We start from the raw sequence: 19,637 nt of genomic DNA on the forward strand, positions 1-19,637 counted from the left end.
CCTGTGTTCCCTCCCTGTCCTGCCTATGTTCCCTCCCTGTCCTGCCTATGTTGCCTCCCTGTCCTGCCTATGTTCCCTCCCTGTCCTGCCTATGTTCCCTCCCTGTCCTGCCTATGTTCCCTCCCTGTCCTGCCTATGTTCCCTCCCTGTCCTGCCTATGTTCCCTCCCTGTCCTGCCTATGTTCCCTCCCTGTCCTGCCTATGTTCCTTCCCTGTCCTGCCTATGTTCCTTCCCTGTCCTGCCTGTGTTCCCTCCCTGTCCTGCCTATGTTCCCTCCCTGTCCTGCCTATGTTGCCTCCCTGTCCTGCCTATGTTCCCTCCCTGTCCTGCCTATGTTCCCTCCCTGTCCTGCCTATGTTCCCTCCCTGTCCTGCCTATGTTCCCTCCCTGTCCCGCCTATGTTCCCTCCCTGTCCCGCCTATGTTCCCTCCCTGTCCCGCCTATGTTCCCTCCCTGTCCTGCCTATGTTCCCTCCCTGTCCTGCCTATGTTCCCTCCCTGTCCTGCCTATGTTCCCTCCCTGTCCTGCCTATGTTCCCTCCCTGTCCTGCCTATGTTCCCTCCCTGTCCTGCCTATGTTCCCTCCCTGTCCTGCCTATGTTCCCTCCCTGTCCTGCCTATGTTCCCTCCCTGTCCTGCCTATGTTCCCTCCCTGTCCTGCCTATGTTCCCTCCCTGTCCTGCCTATGTTCCCTCCCTGTCCTGCCTATGTTCCCTCCCTGTCCTGCCTATGTTCCCTCCCTGTCCTGCCTATGTTCTCTCCCTGTCCTGCCTATGTTCCCTCCCTGTCCTGCCTATGTTCCCTCCCTGTCCTGCCTATGTTCCCTCCCTGTCCTGCCTATGTTCCCTCCCTGTCCTGCCTATGTTCCCTCCCTGTCCTGCCTATGTTCCCTCCCTGTCCGGTCTATGTTCCCTCCCTGTCCTGCCTATGTTCCCTCCCTGTCCTGTCTATGTTCCCTCCCTGTCCTGTCTATGTTCCCTCCCTGTCCTGTCTATGTTCCCTCCCTGTCCTGCCTATGTTCCCTCCCTGTCCTGTCTATGTTCCCTCCCTGTCCTGTCTATGTTCCCTCCCCGTCCTGCCTATGTTCTCTCCCCGTCCTGCCTATGTTCCCTCCCCGTCCTGCCTATGTTCCCTCCCCGTCCTGCCTATGTTCCCTCCCCGTCCTGTCTATGTTGTCTCCCCGTCCTGTCTATGTTGTCTCCCCGTCCTGTCTATGTTGTCTCCCCGTCCTGTCTATGTTGTCTCCCCGTCCTGTCTATGTTGTCTCCCCGTCCTGTCTATGTTGTCTCCCGGTCCTGTATATGTTGTCTCCCCGTCCTGACTATGTTGTCTCCCCGTCCTGTCTATGTTGTCTCCCCGTCCTGTCTATGTTGTCTCCCCGTCCTGTCTATGTTGTCTCCCCGTCCTGTCTATGTTGTCTCCCCGTCCTGTCTATGTTGTCTCCCCGTCCTGTCTATGTTGTCTCCCCGTCATGTATATGTTGTCTCCCCGTCCTGACTATGTTGTCTCCCCGTCCTGTCTATGTTCCCTCCCCGTCCTGCCTATGTTCCCTCCCCGTTCTATCTATATTCCCTCCCTGTCCTGTCTTTGTTCTCTCCCTGTCCTTCCTATGTTCACTCCCCGTACAATCCCTTTTCTTTGCCTTTTCTGCATCTGCTCCCTCCCTGTCCTGCCCATAGTTTCATCCCAACAAACAAAACATTGACCATTACAACGGTTCATTGGAAGACTTTAGAAAACATGACAATTGTTCTAATGATATTGTATTCTCCGGGTATCAGTAGCATTATACACCGGGGTATTATATGGTGGAGGTTATAGTCCCATGATCCTCAGACAGCAGTATGTAATGGCTGCCAATCCCTGCACTATATATAGAGAGGTTTTGTAAAAATACCACAATCTCCCACATCCCCGTAACCCGCTGCTGATCCCGGGCGCTGAAACCCGAGCTGAGTTTAGGGTTGGCGTAGAATTTAGAGTTAATGAAGTGTCCCGTGTGTTTATGTGATGTGATTAGTGAGGACGTCTCCTCATCCTCATTATAGAATTTTTGGGCTGCGACACTTAAATCCCTCAATCCTGTGGCCTAAATCCTGAGGTGGGGGAAACAAGAAAATCATCTGGACTGTTTTGTTTTGTCACTGGAAAGAGGATAAAACCCGGGCGGCGGGAAAGGGTTCTTTTACTTAAAATACGGGGAATCTTGGTTCACCGGCAACGCGCCATGTTTGTCATCCTCACTGTAAAATGTAACTTTTATGTGGTATACAGAGAGATCCGGACTTGTATATACTGGATATAAACCCCATCCACATCAATATCTACATCCTGCCTGTATATGTATATGTGCAAATATTGATGTATCTGGTCATCTGGATCTGAGCATGGTCTCCATGACGACTGACAGAAACCAGTTGGGCACATGTAGTCATCAGGATCTCTCAGTAGTGCAGCCTCAGGCTTCGGGCCTGTAAATTCAAGTTATCATATCTCAGCCTAGAAGTAAGATATTACAAAACCGTTTTGACATTTTTAATGCACACTAAAGAAACTTCTTTACATTCCCTCTTTAATAGTCACACATTTTGAAAAAAAATTCTACTAAAGGCTAGATCATACCAAGACTAAATAATCAAATTTCATTACATTAATCTAGGGAATGAGGACAGTCACATAATCTCTTTGAAGGTGGATAAGTGCCACATGATAAATCCTACCCCCCCCCCCTTATCGATTGGAAAGCAAGAAAGTCATATCTGATAGGTTGCAGGTAGGTCTCTGCTAGCTGTCAGTAAATGGAAACATTCTTGTTTGGACTTAGAATCCAACCTGACACAGGTACATGGCTCACTACAATAGAGAGCTCTGATACCCTGTAACAAGATGTGAAAAGTTACTTTGACATGATGGGTTTTCATCCTCTGGATAGAAACAAGAACGTTTCCATTCACTGAGAGTAAGCAGAGATCTTTAAAATGGCGAGTAATCGAAACACAAAGTATATTGTCATATATCTACCATACAACAGTGTTTGATAATTCCACAATAAATCCCTTGCAACGCTGCATATAAACACTTATAAGGACAGTTTTTATCCCCATTGTCCCTGTGGCAGGTTCCAGAAAATTGTCGTACAAACATGGAGGAAGGAACCGCGGCGTTGTCCACTCTACTCAGCAACCGTCACTTCCTCATCACTTTTATTCACGCGGTCGAGGCACAAAAGGACTTTGTCGTGCGAGACAGGTACCAGCGATATTCCACATTATATCTAACACGAACAAGAGACGATTAGGAAAAACATTATCATCATTTGGTTACTTTAGCCTCAAGCCTTGATGTAGGGACGTGTTTCATAGAAGGAAAAAATCTGCAAGTGAGAATTATATCCGAGATCTCACATATAACATTCACGTTTATTACATTTGAATGAATTTACATTTTTAAGCTTTTTTTTTTTTAATAGTTTTTGCTACTTGGTCTTATGTGTTTCATTTATATAAAAATAATTGGGTAGGGACTTAGGGTAGTGGCATAGCCTTCAAGGAGGGGTGGGGTTTAGGGTAGAGGGACAGCCTGTCGAAGAGTGGTCGGTCTTATAGTGGGACAGCCTGTAGAGTTGGGGCTGTGCTTGAGGTAGCGGGATAGTGTAGCCTATTAAGAATGGTTGGGGCTTTGGGTAGTGTGAGAGCCTATAGAGGAGGGGTCGGTCTGTCTTATAGTGGGACAGCCTGTCGAGGAGGGGTCGGTCTGTCTTATAGTGGGACAGCCTGTCGAGGAGGGGTCGGTCTGTCTTATAATGGGACAGCCTGTCGAGGAGGGGTCGGTCTGTTTTATAGTGGGACAGCCTGTCGAGGAGGGGTCGGTCTGTCTTATAGTGGGACAGCCTGTCGAGGAGGGGTCGGTCTGTCTTATAGTGGGACAGCCTGTCGAGGAGGGGTCGGTCTGTCTTATAGTGGGACAGCCTGTCGAGGAGGGGTCGGTCTGTCTTATAGTGGGACAGCCTGTCGAGGAGGGGCCGGTCTGTCTTGTAGTGGGACAGCCTATTGAGGACGGGTGGGGCTTATAGTGGGACAGCTTGTTGTGGAGGGGTGGGGCTTATGGTAGAGGGTCAGCCTGTCGAGGAGGGGTCAGTCTGTCTTATAGTGGGACAGCGTATCGAGGAGGGGTGAGGCTTATAGTGGAACAGCTTGTTGTGGAGGGGTGGGACTTATGGTAGAGGGACAGCCTGATTAGTTTTATAGTGGAATAGCCTGTAGTGAGGGGACTGGGGCTTATAGTAGGACAGCCTGTCGAGGAGGGGTGGGGTTTATAGTGGAGCAGGGTATCGAGGAGTAGTGGGGCTTATAGTAGGACAGCCTGTTAAGGAGCTGTGGAGCTTATAGTAGGACAGCCTGACGAGGAGGGGTGGGGTTTATAGTGGGGTAGCGTGTTGAGGAGGAGTGGGGCTTATAGTAGGACAGCCTGTCGGAAGGGTGGGGCTTATAGTAGGGCAGCCTGTCGAGGAGGGGTGGGTCTTAGGGTAGAGGGACAGCCTGTCGAGTAAGGGTCGGTCTTATAGAAGGACAGCCTGTCGAGGAGGGGTGAGGCTTAGGGTAGAGGGACAGACTATCAAGGAGATGTCGATCTTATAATGGAATAGAAGAAAGAAGAAAACTCTGATCCACTCACCATGCATTTTATGTATTTCTAACACCACGCTGTAGTTTTGTTTGGTGCTCGTAGACACAAACGATTCTGCGTCGGCTGCAAATGAGAACAGTAGATGTATAGAAGAAGATAATGTCCAGCACTTGATCCTTTAAAATCCAAAACTTTAAGTCGTCACTTTCAAACAAACTAAAAACATTCCCGGGAAGGTCGCTTACGCGTTTCGAACGAAAAGGTTCTTAGTCATAGCAGCTATTGGATTTTATTGGACCGAGTTCTGGACATTATCTTCTTCTATACTTATAATGGAATAGCCTGTAGGGGAGGGTTGAGGCTTAGGGTAGTCAATGAGACGTACAATATATGTGGCATTTTATATGTAGGTAACATCAAATAACTCACAAATCCAGACAGCTATCAACAAGCAGCAACGATTCGCAGAAGTTACCGTTTTTATTTGTCCCGTTTTCAGGTTCATCTGTCCCTTTTCTTCCCAATAATCTATCCATATTCAGGTGTAACTTGGCCTCTCTACTCACCATAGCCCTACATGGGAAGCTGGAGTATTACACAAGTATTATGAAGGATCTCCTGGTCGACCTCATAGACTCCTCCGCTTCCAAAAACCCCAAACTGATGCTGCGCAGGACAGAGTCGGTGGTGGAGAAGATGCTGACCAACTGGATGTCTATCTGCATGTACAGTTGTCTGAGGGTACGGAGATCACCAGTGCTGTACGGTGGGGGCTGTAATGTATATATTTTGCAGGGCTCAGCTCTATATATGGCACCAATTAAATCACAAGACTCTTGAGAAGAGACATCAGGGAGATTCTGAAATAGGCTGTATAAGGCCCCATGCACACGACCGTAAAAATCCTCCGTAATTGCGAACCCATTCACATCTATTGCCCACGGACACCATCACGTTTTTTTTATGGGCAGGTGTCCGGGCCATAGAAGTGTACCACAAAAGATAGGACATGTTCTATCTTTTGCTTTTTACGGGCCGTGCTCCCATACTTTGTATGGGAGCACGGGCCGAAAATACGGATGGCTGTCCGTGCCCGCAATCGCAGCCCGTGTGCAGGGGGCCTAAAGCAGCACGCATATTTTTTTTTTGCTGTATGCTTTTCCCATTTATATAGGACACCCCCCAAACTACAGGTTTTGAATCACAAATAGTGCATATGACCCCCTTTATCACACCCAAAAATAAATACAGACCCCTCTAAACTAATACAGAAACCTATAAATAAATACACTCCCCAAAGTCCCTAATCTAATATAGACTCCAAATTATGAAAACAATTATAGATTTAGCCCCAAAAATGAACTCCGTCATTAAACATAAGTATTTTTATATTGCTCGCTGCCGTCTTCCTGGCATTGAGGTGAGAGGTCGCAGGTTGTGTTGTGATAGTGCAGCCCCCCAGTAATAAGCGTGAGCTGTAAGGAGAGGAGCGGCCTGGAATTGATTAGTTCCAGTCAGTTGGATTGTGCAAACAAATCCTAATCTAATTACCACTGTGACAGGGAAATCCCAGAGATTGGGGGGAACAGCAGAGGGGATCGCACACTGACTGGCTGCAAGTTTCCATTCACTGCTTCCAGACGTCCTGTATTATAATAAAAGTCTTTAAGACTTTGGGGAAGAATCTCTAGGATTATCACTCGCGTCTGTGCTGCGATCAATGGATCGCCTCCATTCTCCCCGCAGCAAAATGGTTATATGTCATTGTTCTATCATATGACGGCGTCGCTGATCAGCTGCCGGACATCTGTCCCCGTGCTGGTGACATTAAATGTGCAGCTGAAATCCATACATTCCTGAGTCGTCCTCTTCTGTCTGGAATTCTATTCAGCTTGCTGATCAGTTCCTGGGAAAGTTGAGTGTCACCCATTTTGACTGCCCTATCATGCCACCCAGCTTTCTCGTGCCCCTGAATGGCAAATCTGCCTAGTTATGCGTCCAGCGCTGCTATATCCCTGCAGATTTTATTTTAGAATCTGAGGTTAATCTGATTTTCTTTCCGCAGGAGACAGTCGGAGAGCCGTTTTTCTTGCTTCTGTGCGCCATAAAGCAGCAAATTAACAAGGGTTCCATTGATGCCATCACGGGGAAGGCCAGATACACGCTGAACGAGGAATGGCTTCTGAGAGAGAACATTGAAGCCAAACCCATGGTAGGTAGCGCCACCCACAGGATGGGTAATAGTATAGCAAACACATCTGTTATTTTAGATGAGGTTAACCTGCCAAGTGATGGCCCCCATTGCTGCAGGCTGCTTCATGAGTGACAAGGAAGAAATACTGGCCTCATACAGGACAATTTACTCTCCGGGTCATGCATAGCAGAGAAGGGGCCCCCATAGCAAAAATCTAAATGGGGCCCCTTATAAGAGAGCGTTGGTCAGGCACCTACTATCCTTGGAGGTAATGTTGTGGTGAATTTCGAGAGGGCACGCTTCTCGCATGGTGGCAGGGCATGGGACGTCTATCCGGGCCCCCCACTTTATTAGCCCCAGGGGTTATGGGTGTCGGACCTCATAGCAAAATAAATTTGACAGGTGAAAGTTTTGTTCCTCGCAGTGGGCGTGGCTTCCTCTTGAGTACACACAGATTGACAGAATGAAAAATGAGCACAAAAATATTACAAAAACATTTGAAGTGTTACTTTGATATATGACGGAACGAATCCATTGTTTTTCGAGCAGTCTAACATTCCCTGAAATATCCCAGACAGAGGAAAGATTTAACCCACAGCCCCATCCGCTCCGTCCCAGAGAATGGATGTTAGAGCTCGTCCCCCAGGGGAGCTGTGATTTATGGCCCCTGCCTAACGGGGAGAGAGGTACAGACAGAAGGGGCGGCCGCTCATTTCCTATGTAGCCTTCCCAGCGAGAGGAGAGAATCTCCAGGCAAAGTGTCACCTGAGGAGTGCAACAAGAATCATGTTATACAAACTCCAATAGCGGAACACTCAATGTCAGGATCAATGCCTCCATTCACTGACACAGCCTTTCCGGAAACAGCGTAGGTCGCCGTTCTACGTTCTTTTCGGAACTCCCATCCACTTCAATTGGAGTTGTGTAGCCAAGCGAGATCGGCTGTTTCCATAACTCCCGACCACCTCGAGCCAAGTAAGGTTCAGGGGTTTAGGTTCAGAGGTGGGACACGCATCTATCGGACATTTATGGCATATCCTGTGAATATACCATAAATGTCCAAGATGGGAAAACCGCTTTAATCACCATATAATTAAACCTTTTGCAACTTTCTAATATACTTTGTGTTTCAATTTCTCAACATTTGCAAGAGCTCTGCTTGCTGACAGCGAATGGCAACATTCTAACATTTAATAAATATTACAGCTGAGGGTTTGTTACAATTTTATTCAGTCTAGACTCTAGACAATCTTCTGTGAGCTAGACAGCCTGGACTCCAGACTGATAGATTTCCCCTGCACTTATACATTGTAACAACCCATCAGGAAAGAAAATAGATTTGTGTTTCTGATATGTTTAGCTCAAAGAGGATGGTCTATACTAGATAAAAGTGTAACAAACCATCAGCTGTGAGAAGTAGTAGGTCTGTACAGATTTTTATCCTCTGGAAGTAAACCGGAATATTACCATTCAGTGACATCAAGCAGAGATCTTGAAAATTGTGAGAAATTTAAACAAAAAGTATATTAGAAAGTTTTACAACTTTCCATTATACAGTGAATAATTTGGAGGACAAGCCCAGTATTCCAGAAGCCTTTACTAGAATGTGTGATACATTGTTGTGTTGTAGCCCATTAGTGAAGTAACGGGGTAATGTCCGCACTCTGGATGGAAGTTATCTTATATCTAGTAATGGACGCCAGTCTCTCCGCCAGCCCCCCCCCCCCCCCCCCACCACCACCACTGACCTCTTGTGATGCCACAGCTGATAATATCAGCACAGTGTCTCTAAGACTTTACACCATCAGATTACATAGTAATCAAGTTATCCCATTAAGACGGAATTACACAAGAATGTTTTATAATAGCAAAATAAATAAACTAGACTCACAAGACGAGAAGTAGAACTGTAACATATTATCTTAGTATATTGTGCTGAGAAAATTGAGTTATATTTAAGGTGGCTCTCGGTTAAGACATTATATAATTTATACATAGAATACATCTATATAAACAGCAGATTCCCTATGTACATACATTACATTACTTATCCTGTACTGATCCTGAGTTACATCCTGTATTATACTCCAGAGCTGCACTCACTATTCTGCTGGTGGAGTCACTGTGTACATACATTACATTACTTATCCTGTACTGATCCTGAGATATATCCTGTATTATACTCCAGAGCTGCACTCACTATTCTGCTGGTGGAGTCACTGTGTACATACATTACATTACTTATCCTGTACTGATCCTGAGTTATATCCTGTATTATACTCCAGAGCTGCACTCACTATTCTGCTGGTGAGGTCACCGTGTACATACATTACATTACTTATCCTGTACTGATCCTGAGTTACATCCAGTATTACACTCCAGAGCTGCACTCACTATTCTGCTGGTGGAGTCACTGTGTACATACATTACATTACTTATCCTGTACTGATCCTGAGTTACATCCTGTATTATACTCCAGAGCTGCACTCACTATTCTGCTGGTAGAGTCACTGTGTACATACATTACATTACTTATCCTGTACTGATCCTGAGTTATATCCTGTATTATACTCCAGAGCTGCACTCACTATTCTGCTGGTGGAGTCACTGTGTACATACATTACATTACTTATCCTGTACTGATCCTGAGTTACATCCTGTATTATACTCCAGAGCTGCACTCACTATTCTGCTGGTGGAGTCACTGTGTACATACATTACATTACTTATCCTGTACTGATCCTGAGTTACATCCTGTATTATACTCCAGAGCTGCACTCACTATTCTGCTGGTGGAGTCACTGTGTACATACATTACATTACTTATCCTGTACTGATCCTGAGTTATATCCTGTATTATACTCCAGAGCTGCACTCACTATTCTGCTGGTGAGGTCACCGTGTACATACATTACATTACTTATCCTGTACTGATCCTGAGTTACAGCCTGTATTATACTCCAGAGCTGCACTCACTATTCTGCTGGTGGAGTCACTGTGTACATATATTACATTACTTATTCTGTACTGATCCTGAATTACATCCTGTATTACACTCCAGAGCTACACTCACTATTCTGCTGGTGGAGTCACCGTGTACATACATTATATTACTTATCCTGTACTGATCCTGAGTTACATCCTGTATTATACTCCAGAGCTGCACTCGCTATTCCGCTGGTGGAGTCACCGTGTACATATATTACATTACTTATCCTGTACTCATCCTGAGTTACATCCTGTATTACACTCCAGAGCTACACTCACTATTCTGCTGGTGGAGTCACCGTGTACATACATTATATTACTTATCCTGTACTGATCCTGAGTTACATCCTGTATTATACTCCAGAGCTGCACTCGCTATTCCGCTGGTGGAGTCACCGTGTACATATATTACATTACTTATCCTGTACTCATCCTGAGTTACATCCTGTATTATACTCCAGAGCTGCACTCACTATTCTGCTGGTGGAGTCACTGTGTACATACATTACATTACTTATCCTGTACTGATCCTGAGTTACATCCTGTATTATACTCCAGAGCTGCACTCACTATTCTGCTGGTGGAGTCACTGTGTACATACATTACATTACTTATCCTGTACTGATCCTGAGTTACATCCTGTATTAGGGTATGTTCACACGTGCACGTCCGTTACGGCCGAAATTACGGGGCTGTTTTCAGGAGAAAACAGCCCCGTCATTTCAGCCGTAATGGCATGTGCAGGTGCTTGAACGCCGCGTCCATTATGGACGTAATTGGCGCTGCTTTTCATTGGAGTCAATGAATAACGGCTCCAATTACGTCCCAAGAAGTGACAGAACACTTCTTTGGCGTGGGCGTCTATTTACGCGCCGTCTTTTGACAGCGACTCGTAAATATACGCCTCGTGTGAACAGACAAATGTCAGCCCATTGCTTTCAATGGGCAGATGTTTGTCAACGCATTCAAGCCGTAATTTCGGACGTAATTCCAGGCGTAAAACACCCGAATTACGTCTGTAATTTGGCCGTGTGAACATACCCTTATACTCCAGAGCTGCACTCACTATTCTGCTGGTGGAGTCACTGTGTACATACATTACATTACTTATCCTGTGCCGATCCTGAGTTACATCTTATATTATACTCCGGAGCTGCACTCACTATTCTGCTGGTGGAGTCACTGTGTAAATACGTTACTTATCCTGTACTGATCCCGAGTTACAGCCTGTATTATACTCCAGAGCTGCACTCACTATTCTTCTGGTGGAGTCAACTCTGTACATACATACATTACATACTGTACATACATTACATTACCTATCCTGTACTGATCTTGAGTTACAGCCTGTAATATACTACAGAGCTACATTCACAATTCTGTCAGTTGCTACTGGAAACAGTCAGCAAGCTTATAGACAGACATAACCTAACAGCTTAGCTGAGCTTCTATAATGTATTGGGGAGGTGTTCGTTTTTTCTACATTAGAGTCTGGTGTAAAGGTAAGATTTCCTAGAATGCGAATCACGAGCGCAAACTGTATGCAGACACTGAACAAGCAGGAAATATAGTGAGATTTCAGCTCTGAAGCCTGCAGAATTGTGAATGGTAATTCTTTCTTTATCCTTCCATTTCAAGGGTGTCATCATATATATGTCTAACTTCTATAGAGGTTCTATCATTGATCAGCGACTTATCCCCTCTCATTACCTCTTTTGGCAGAATATCAACGTCTCCTTCCAAGGCTGTGGCATGGACTCGTTGACCATACGCGTGCTGGATACGGACACTGTCAGCCAGTGTAAAGAGAAAATACTGGAAGCTTTCTGCAAGAACCTGCCGTACTCACAGTGGCCACAAGTGGAAGACGTGGACCTAGGTAAACATGGAAGTGTCCCCGTACATAAAGTAGAGTTACACCAATTTTCTTGTATTCGAACACAATTGGACATGAGTTGTATACAATCTGATTGTCTGGTTTTGATTGGATTAAATCAAACTTTTTCTAGACATGTAAAGATTTATCCAGTACAAATGCGTGTACGACCAGTTCTTAAAATGCGTGTGTATTACCACGTGTATGGATGTTACAGATTGGTTGTGCACATTCATACTCTAGTCATACACACGCGTTTTATGAACTGTGTCGTATAGAGCTTGTACATACATGGATGATACGGTTTGGTTATACACATGCATATTGTCATTTTGTTGTCACATACACATTACAGGTGGTCATACACATGCATTTTACGAATTTGTCGTGTGCGCGTTTTTTGAAGTTCACATGCACACGGGTTTTACGGTTTGGTTGTACACAAGTTATAGTTGGTTATAGTCTAATTTTACAAGTTGGTTATACACACGCATTTTATGACTGCTTCTTATGGAGCTAACACACATGGATTATGCGATTTGGTTGTACACATGAATACTATGTTTTTAGTAATGATGCATTTTATGAATCCAACATACACACGCGTTTTATGGAGTTAACATGCACATGGTTTGTACATACACACGCATTTTATGTACTGCATCTTATGGAGCCAACACTTATATGGATGGTATGAATTGGTTGTACATACACATTACAGGCGGTCATACACACGCATTTTACAAATTGGTCATGTGCACACGTTTTATGGAGTTAACATGCCCATGCATTTTACATATATTTATACTTTAGCATTATGATGATACACGCGGTTTGGTCATACACGCCTATTATGGGCTGAATCTTATCGAGTTAACACGCACCCTTTTTGATTCTACACATGTGTACTGTGGTCTGGTGATACACGCTACGGTTGGTCAATATAAATGGTTTCCGTTCGTCTCCGTTGCGTAAGGGTTTCGTCATTTTGATGGAATCAATACTGTAGTCAACTGCACTATTCATTCCATCAAAACGACGGAACCCTTACACAACGGTGACCAACGGGAACCATTTGCACCGGATCCGTCACCATTGAAATCAATTGTGATGCAATCGGAAACCTATGGTTTCCGTATGTTTCAGTTTGGATTCCGTTCATGGGTTCCCCTGATGGAAAGCTCCAACGGTACCCATGAACGGAGCCCTGACGCAGATGTGAGCGAAGCCTTAAAAAAACAACATGCACATACATTTTAAAGTTTGGTTATACCCACAACTTCCAGCTGTAGAAGCTAACCATTATATTCAGGTGAAGTCCGTAATATGTGTGCGTTTGACCAAACTCAGACTGTAACGTTTTATATATTTCCTCCTCCCTACAGAATGGTTTGCGTTCAGTTCGAGGGGCTACATCCTACGAGATCTTGATGACTCGTCCATCATGGAAGACCGAAGGAAGAAGCTGAACACGTTGTCGCACTACAAGGTACCCGGAAATGACTTTGTCCCCGGGAATAATTCAATGAATTGGCCATTAGTATTGTCCATGATGATCATGTGACCTCAGCGCCATAGTGATATAGCGCCAAATAATCTGACTTCCCAATAGCAAATACACACAGGCCAGCGGAGCAGAGGAAGCCACGTCCTCATCCTGGACAACCTGCCCACTGCTCATACAGAACCTCTCTGGAGTTTATACGTAGATTACAGCCACTTGTATATTGTATCATTATAATAAGTAAGGAGTGGTGTTATTTTTGTTGTTTTTTTTTATAACATGCATTTAATTATTGTTATTAATGTGCCAGGTCTGTGATGGGGCATCGCTGGCGATGAGTCTGAAAGATCAACGTGATAACACCCTTGGCCGAGGTGAGCTGGTGTGTAGGGTTAGAAGTTTTTGCGAAAAGTTCTGCAACTTTCCAATAGACGTCGTGTTTCAATTCACCATTTTCAAGATCTTCTTGCTGTCAGTGGATGGAAATATTCTTGTTTACATTCAAAGGCCGAAAAAATGTCTGTCGTATCTAGCTGACACACGTCTGATACATTGTAACGAGTCATGCAGCTGCGTCAGTTGGACGTGAGCAGGACGGGTTTTCAGCTTCTGGATGTAAACAATTTGTGTGATCGTATAGGAAAGGGGAGGATCAGACCCCGTCAGAGTTGGCATCATCACTGGCGGAGCAAAGAGTTCAAGCACGGGCATATGTCTCACCCGCTGTCGATGTGTGGTACATTTTTTGTGCCTATGGCCAATTTTACATTGGCCAATTGCTTGAGGAGTCTCATCTGTGGTTTATGAGAAGGGAAGGCAATAAATAAGACAATTTCCACAAAATTCCACCAGCGATCTGATATCAATTTACTATTGGGACGTTGGCCTTTAAAGGGCCATACACTACAATTACAATTAAGGATATTTTTGTTTTTGTTTTTTGCAGTGAAAGATTTAGACACGGACAAGTATTTTCATTTGGTAAGTAGTCGGGTTGTCTCATTGTCTGTACAGAGCATGCTCTCCTGTCTTGCATTGTTGGTGATATAGCATTATGCTCCAGTCACAGTCAGAGCTGCATGAACAAATTCATGTTCGCTCTGAGGCTACAGAAGTTCACATCGACCTGCTGCTTCAGCAAAGGGCTTGCTTTAACGATTTGTATTCTGGGAAATGCCATCTTTAGGATATATTTACACGCGGCAGATTTGTTGCAGATTTGTATGCAACTGGAGATCTGTTACATACATCTGAATGGGATTATTTCTGCAACAATTCTGCAGCGTTTATAGATATAGATATTATACCAGCACTGTACAGTCATCTGATGTAGGAAAAATTGACTGCATTATAGACACTTGGCTAAGCTCTTGGGCACTGTGTGTTCATAATCTATTTCCATTAACAACCAACAGAATTATGATTGCAGCTCTGGAGTATAATAAAGGCTGCTATTAACCCCTTCCCGACATTTGACGTATCCATACGCCAAAGTCGGGTAGGGGAAGTATGGAGCGGGCTCCCGGAGTGAACCCGCTTCATACGATGCTGGTGTCGCCTGTTTGATACAGCCGACACCTCAGAGTAACTAGCGGCATCGCGCTCGAGCGCGATCCCGCTAGTTTAACTCGTTAAATGCCGCGGTCAAAAGAGACCGCAGCATTTAAATCATTAGAAAGAGGGGGCGACGCAACGCAATCGCGGGGGGGGGGGGGGCGGGGCAATGATTGCTATGGCTGCCTGGGGGCCTAATGAAGACCCCCATGTCCGCCATCTTTGTACACCTATTAAGCCCTGCCTCCAGCAGGGCTTAATAGATGCCTGTCAGAATCACGATATACTGCAATACATTAGTATTGCAGTATATCGTGCAAGCGATCTAACAATCGCTGGTTGAAGTCCCCTAGGGGGACTAATAAAAAAAGTAAAAATTAGTTAAATAAAGTTGTTTTTTTGGTGTAAAAAAATTTTTTTTATTAAAAGTTCAAAAAACTCCCCTTTTCCCATTTTCCCCCTAGAGCATAGTAAAAAAATAAATAAATAAACATAATTGGTATCGCCGCATCCGTAAAAGTCTGAACTATTACAATATATCGTTATTTAACCCGCACGGTGAACGCCGTAAAAAAAAAATAATTGTAAACGCCAGAATCTCTCTTTTTTGGTCACCTCGTCTCCCACAAAAAATTTAATAAAAAGTGATCAAACCGTCGAATTTACACCAGAATTAATTTCTGATCACACAGACCGTTCTAATATTGACAGGACAAAAGCGCACGCTGCATGGGGACACATTTCCTTTTGTCACGTCTCTATGGTCGGCTTACCCGCAGGTGACTGGCACATACCTTATCTCAATATTGGAATCCCTATTCAGGGGACATTTTAAGACCCAGGAACATCCGTAAAAACCTCCCAGAAACGCCCACTTCTGGCTCATTAGCATAAGCCCCACCTCCTTTGAGGTCCGTTTGTCAGAACAATCCCGCAAAAAAAAACGGTACTGTCAGGAGGTACAGTATGATATAGATTCAAAAGAAAGCATAGTACCATAGAAAAGCTTCCTGCTGGGCTGGGGGCCCAAGAAGAGACGGGGCCCCTAGCACAGACTTGTATCCTCCTCCTTGCATGTGGGTGGGTGATCCTGAGTACCCTTTACCGGGGCAACCAAGGGAGAAGCAACCATCTCAAGGGTGACTGTCTTTCCCCTACAAGGATAAAAATAGCAATAGCAAAAGGGGGTTTGGAGAGTGGTATCGGGGGCGGCTTTCCCCTTCTTTGGCGTCAATCTAGCTTTGTGCTGCACAGCTGAGTCACTAGGATTTGGTTGCTAGGGACACACTGCCTAACAACCACAATCTTTTCAGTGGTGGTGTCCTTAGCAACCAGTCTGTCAGTTGCCCAGGTCTTTAGTTCCTGACAGAATTTACTCCTGAGGGCAGAGAGTGGGCAAGATACATTTAGGTGGAGAAGCCCTTTAATAGATGAAGGGTGTAGTGTCCACAATGCTACGGACCCGGACACACATATATATATGTCATTATTACTCGTCTTCCATCACATTCCAGGTCCTGCCAACCGACGACATCCAAGAACATAAGAAATCTCACCGACAAAGTCATAGGAAGAAGGTTCTACCTGAAATCTATCTGACCCGCCTCCTCTCTACAAAGGTACGAAAATCTGTTCCTGCCGAGAGCGCCAACACTTGTCAGCAGTGGAGAATTACACAGCGCGAGTCAGAAGTCAGGAGTGTGACTCCCCCTATTATGAAACATGAGCGGGGTAGCTACATCCCATGTACACCCATTGGTATTATATGTAATGGTGCTTCTCGGCTCGCCGTGTATACGGAATATCAATCACGCCCTGACCCCGCCCCTCATTACATCGTCCGTTTTTACATTGGTTGATGGTTCAGTTCTCCGGGGTCATCGGCTTTATCACTTGTTTTACAGGGAACATTGCAGAAATTCCTGGACGATCTTTTCCGAGCCATCCTCAGCATTCGCGAGGACCGGCCGCCCCTGGCCATCAAGTATTTCTTCGACTTCCTTGAGGAACAGGCAGAGAAAAGGGGGATCTCCGACCCAGATACCTTTCACATATGGAAGACCAACAGGTAAGAAGCAAATTGCTGCATCCAGGTCTGTGTGTATCTATATACAGATTAATCTCACAGGAATAGAGGATTTCTCCACTTTCAAGATCTCTGCTTGCTGTCAGTGAATACAAACATTCATATTTAGATCAGGAGGTTAACAACCTGTCATCATGATGATTTCTAGATGATTCAGGCGCACGACTTGTAAGGGTCAACTAACATTTTCTTTACAAAAACTGCAATATGACCGTGATGTCTAAATATACCCTTAAAAGACAGCTGTGATACACTGTAACGAGCCCTGCAGCTGTGTCGGTTAGGATGGATATGAATAAGGCCCCATGCACACGAACGTATATTTGCGGCCGCAATTCACCCGAAAATCTGCGGGTGAATTGCGGCTCCATTCATATCAATGGGGCCATGCACACGACGGTGGTTTCCACGGTCCGTGCATGGCCCAGGAGCCTGGACCGCAAAAGGAACGGACATGTCTTATTATGGCCGCATTTTGCGGTCCAGGCTCATAATAATGAATGCACGCGGCCATATGCGCGGCCCGCAATATGTGGGCGGCCCGCGGGTGACACTCCGCGGCCTTCCGAACCCCAAATTACAGTCGTGCACACCACTACGGTCGTGTGCATAAGGCCTAAGATGTAGTTGCAAAGTAGTTTCCGCGTCTTCATCTCGCCATTCTTCTTTTTTACCTTTAGTCTTCCTTTGCGCTTCTGGGTGAACATCCTGAAAAATCCAGAATTCGTATTTGACATGGAGAAGTCGGACCATATGGATGCCTGCCTGTCGGTCATCGCCCAAGCGTTCATCGATGCCTGCTCCATCTCCGATATGCAACTGGGCAAGGTGAGAAGAAGTCCCATGTCTTCAATTCAACGCTTTAGGCTGGGTTCACACAAGCATGTTCGGTCCGTAACGGACGGAACGTATTTCGGCCGCAAGTCCCGGACCGAACACAGCGCAGGGAGCCGGGCTCCTAGTATCATACTTATGTACGACGCTAGGAGTCCCTGCCTCTGCGTGGAACTACTGTCCCGTACTGAAAACATGATTACAGTACGGGACAGTTGTCCCGCAGCGAGGCAGGGACTCCTAGCGTCGTACATAACTATGATGCTAGGAGCTCGGCTCCCTGCACTGTGTTCCGTCCGGGACTTGCGGCCGAAATACGTTCCATCCATTACGGACGTAACACCGTCGTGTGAACCCAGCCTTACAATAAATGATGTATTTTCTTGTATAACAGCTCGAGGGCCGAACAGATCATCTCAGTTTATGTTTTCCCTACGAGATAAAATATTATTTGGAAGCATAACCCCGGGGCGCACACAACGTACATCTACAGCTGTTTACATTTTTTCACAAATCCGTTCTGTGGGAAAATACTCGCGATGTTACTCATAAACCCCGGCCAAGCTACATTCAGCCACACTTAATATGTCCTGTGCTCCATCGCTCGCTTTATAGTCAGCAAATATCAAACCCAGCTTCTCTGTAATATATATTCATTACCTGTTTTTGTACACTGTTGGGACATGGAAACCATCAGCAAGCAGGCCATTAACTAATTTTGCTTGGGCTTTTTCCTACCTTTCTTTTATTCTCATTGATACCCACAATAGTCCATCTCGTCAATACATGAAAACCGGTCACTCATTTTTACAAGAGGATCCAGTCTGATAAATATATATGGACACAAGAGTATATTCATGCGTTAATGAGGCAGGCTGCAGGTGGTATTAAAGAGTTAATAAGTCAATCAAACCATTTACATTAGGAAACAACAGAGACACATATGAAGAATAACAGACCCTTCAACATCAGCTTGCTGATGGTTTCCATGTACCAACAGGAGAAAAAAGAAAGAAAATGTAAAATCCAACATCGTTATTGTCGTTTTCTAACTATAGCGCAGATGGTAATCTAAGGTGGAGCTTCATTTCAACATAATATAGAGAATGTTTAAACCAGTCACATATATCAAGAGTAATTCTATATAACTGGAGGGTTGCTTACTTTTGGACATCATTTTACAGGTTAAATCTCAGTAAAAAGTTGATAACATTTGATTACTATTTGCTTTAATTATTTAGTATTGATTTTACATTACATCACGTTTAATACTCTAGTTACATCCAGAGCTGCTATTAAGAATCTGTACTCTAATTGATGACTATGAGATTTTTTTTTTTGATTTTTTTTTGTGCATTCAGTGAAATCACCCAGAACTGTTTCTAGTGATTCAGACCACCGGCCCTTACATATGTTCTGTGCAAATGACTAACATCTTGTAAAATGTTGATTGTTTCCTTTACGTGTCTCGTATGAAGCTGCAATAAGATCTGTATGACTCCAGGGGGTCAATCATTTACAAAAATGTGCAAGTAGATGATCCAAATCCCAGACCCTGCCCTTTACCACCGTACAAAGTGACGACATGTGACGGGGCTCGCCATTACTTGCACACGGTAAAAAGTGGGTGTTTTGTGAGTCTCTGATGTGGATTTGGCCTCTGTGGGTCACCGGCCGCCCTGCACAGCTGGGAATGTTTTCAGTGACGAGAGTTCAATGACCCACATGATAAATATTTGCAGGAAAATGCCTCTAGGGGGGGACATCAAAAGATTGCGGACTAACAGGCCCAGTGGCCACACACAGATTATGAGGAGGCGACGCGAGAACTCAGGGCGAGTGGGGAGGGGGTGTCGGAGAGCCCGCCCGGGAATGACCTGCCCCCAAAAGGACGGAAATGCTACCGTTTAAAGGAGAAATTCAGAGCGTATACGTAAAGATAGTACCGATAGTCATTCTAGTTCCTGGTGTCCTC

General features: G+C 45.0%; 1 protein-coding gene across 1 annotated transcript in view; it reads left to right on the forward strand.

Moving 5' to 3' along the window:
- PLXND1 (plexin D1) overlaps window positions 1-19,637 on the forward strand; it is a 99,869-nt gene that overhangs the window by 78,194 nt on the left and 2,038 nt on the right. The window contains exons 24-33 of the mRNA XM_075831841.1: window positions 3,119-3,249; window positions 5,169-5,367; window positions 6,692-6,838; window positions 11,531-11,687; window positions 13,070-13,173; window positions 13,499-13,562; window positions 14,135-14,169; window positions 16,257-16,361; window positions 16,647-16,810; window positions 17,509-17,656. Of these exons, the coding sequence (XP_075687956.1) occupies window positions 3,119-3,249; window positions 5,169-5,367; window positions 6,692-6,838; window positions 11,531-11,687; window positions 13,070-13,173; window positions 13,499-13,562; window positions 14,135-14,169; window positions 16,257-16,361; window positions 16,647-16,810; window positions 17,509-17,656 (1,254 nt within the window). The remainder of the gene's footprint in view (window positions 1-3,118; window positions 3,250-5,168; window positions 5,368-6,691; window positions 6,839-11,530; window positions 11,688-13,069; window positions 13,174-13,498; window positions 13,563-14,134; window positions 14,170-16,256; window positions 16,362-16,646; window positions 16,811-17,508; window positions 17,657-19,637) is intronic.

The sequence above is a fragment of the Rhinoderma darwinii genome, chromosome 7 (assembly GCF_050947455.1).
Source record: "Rhinoderma darwinii isolate aRhiDar2 chromosome 7, aRhiDar2.hap1, whole genome shotgun sequence".
Classification (NCBI taxonomy): Eukaryota; Metazoa; Chordata; class Amphibia; order Anura; family Rhinodermatidae; genus Rhinoderma; species Rhinoderma darwinii.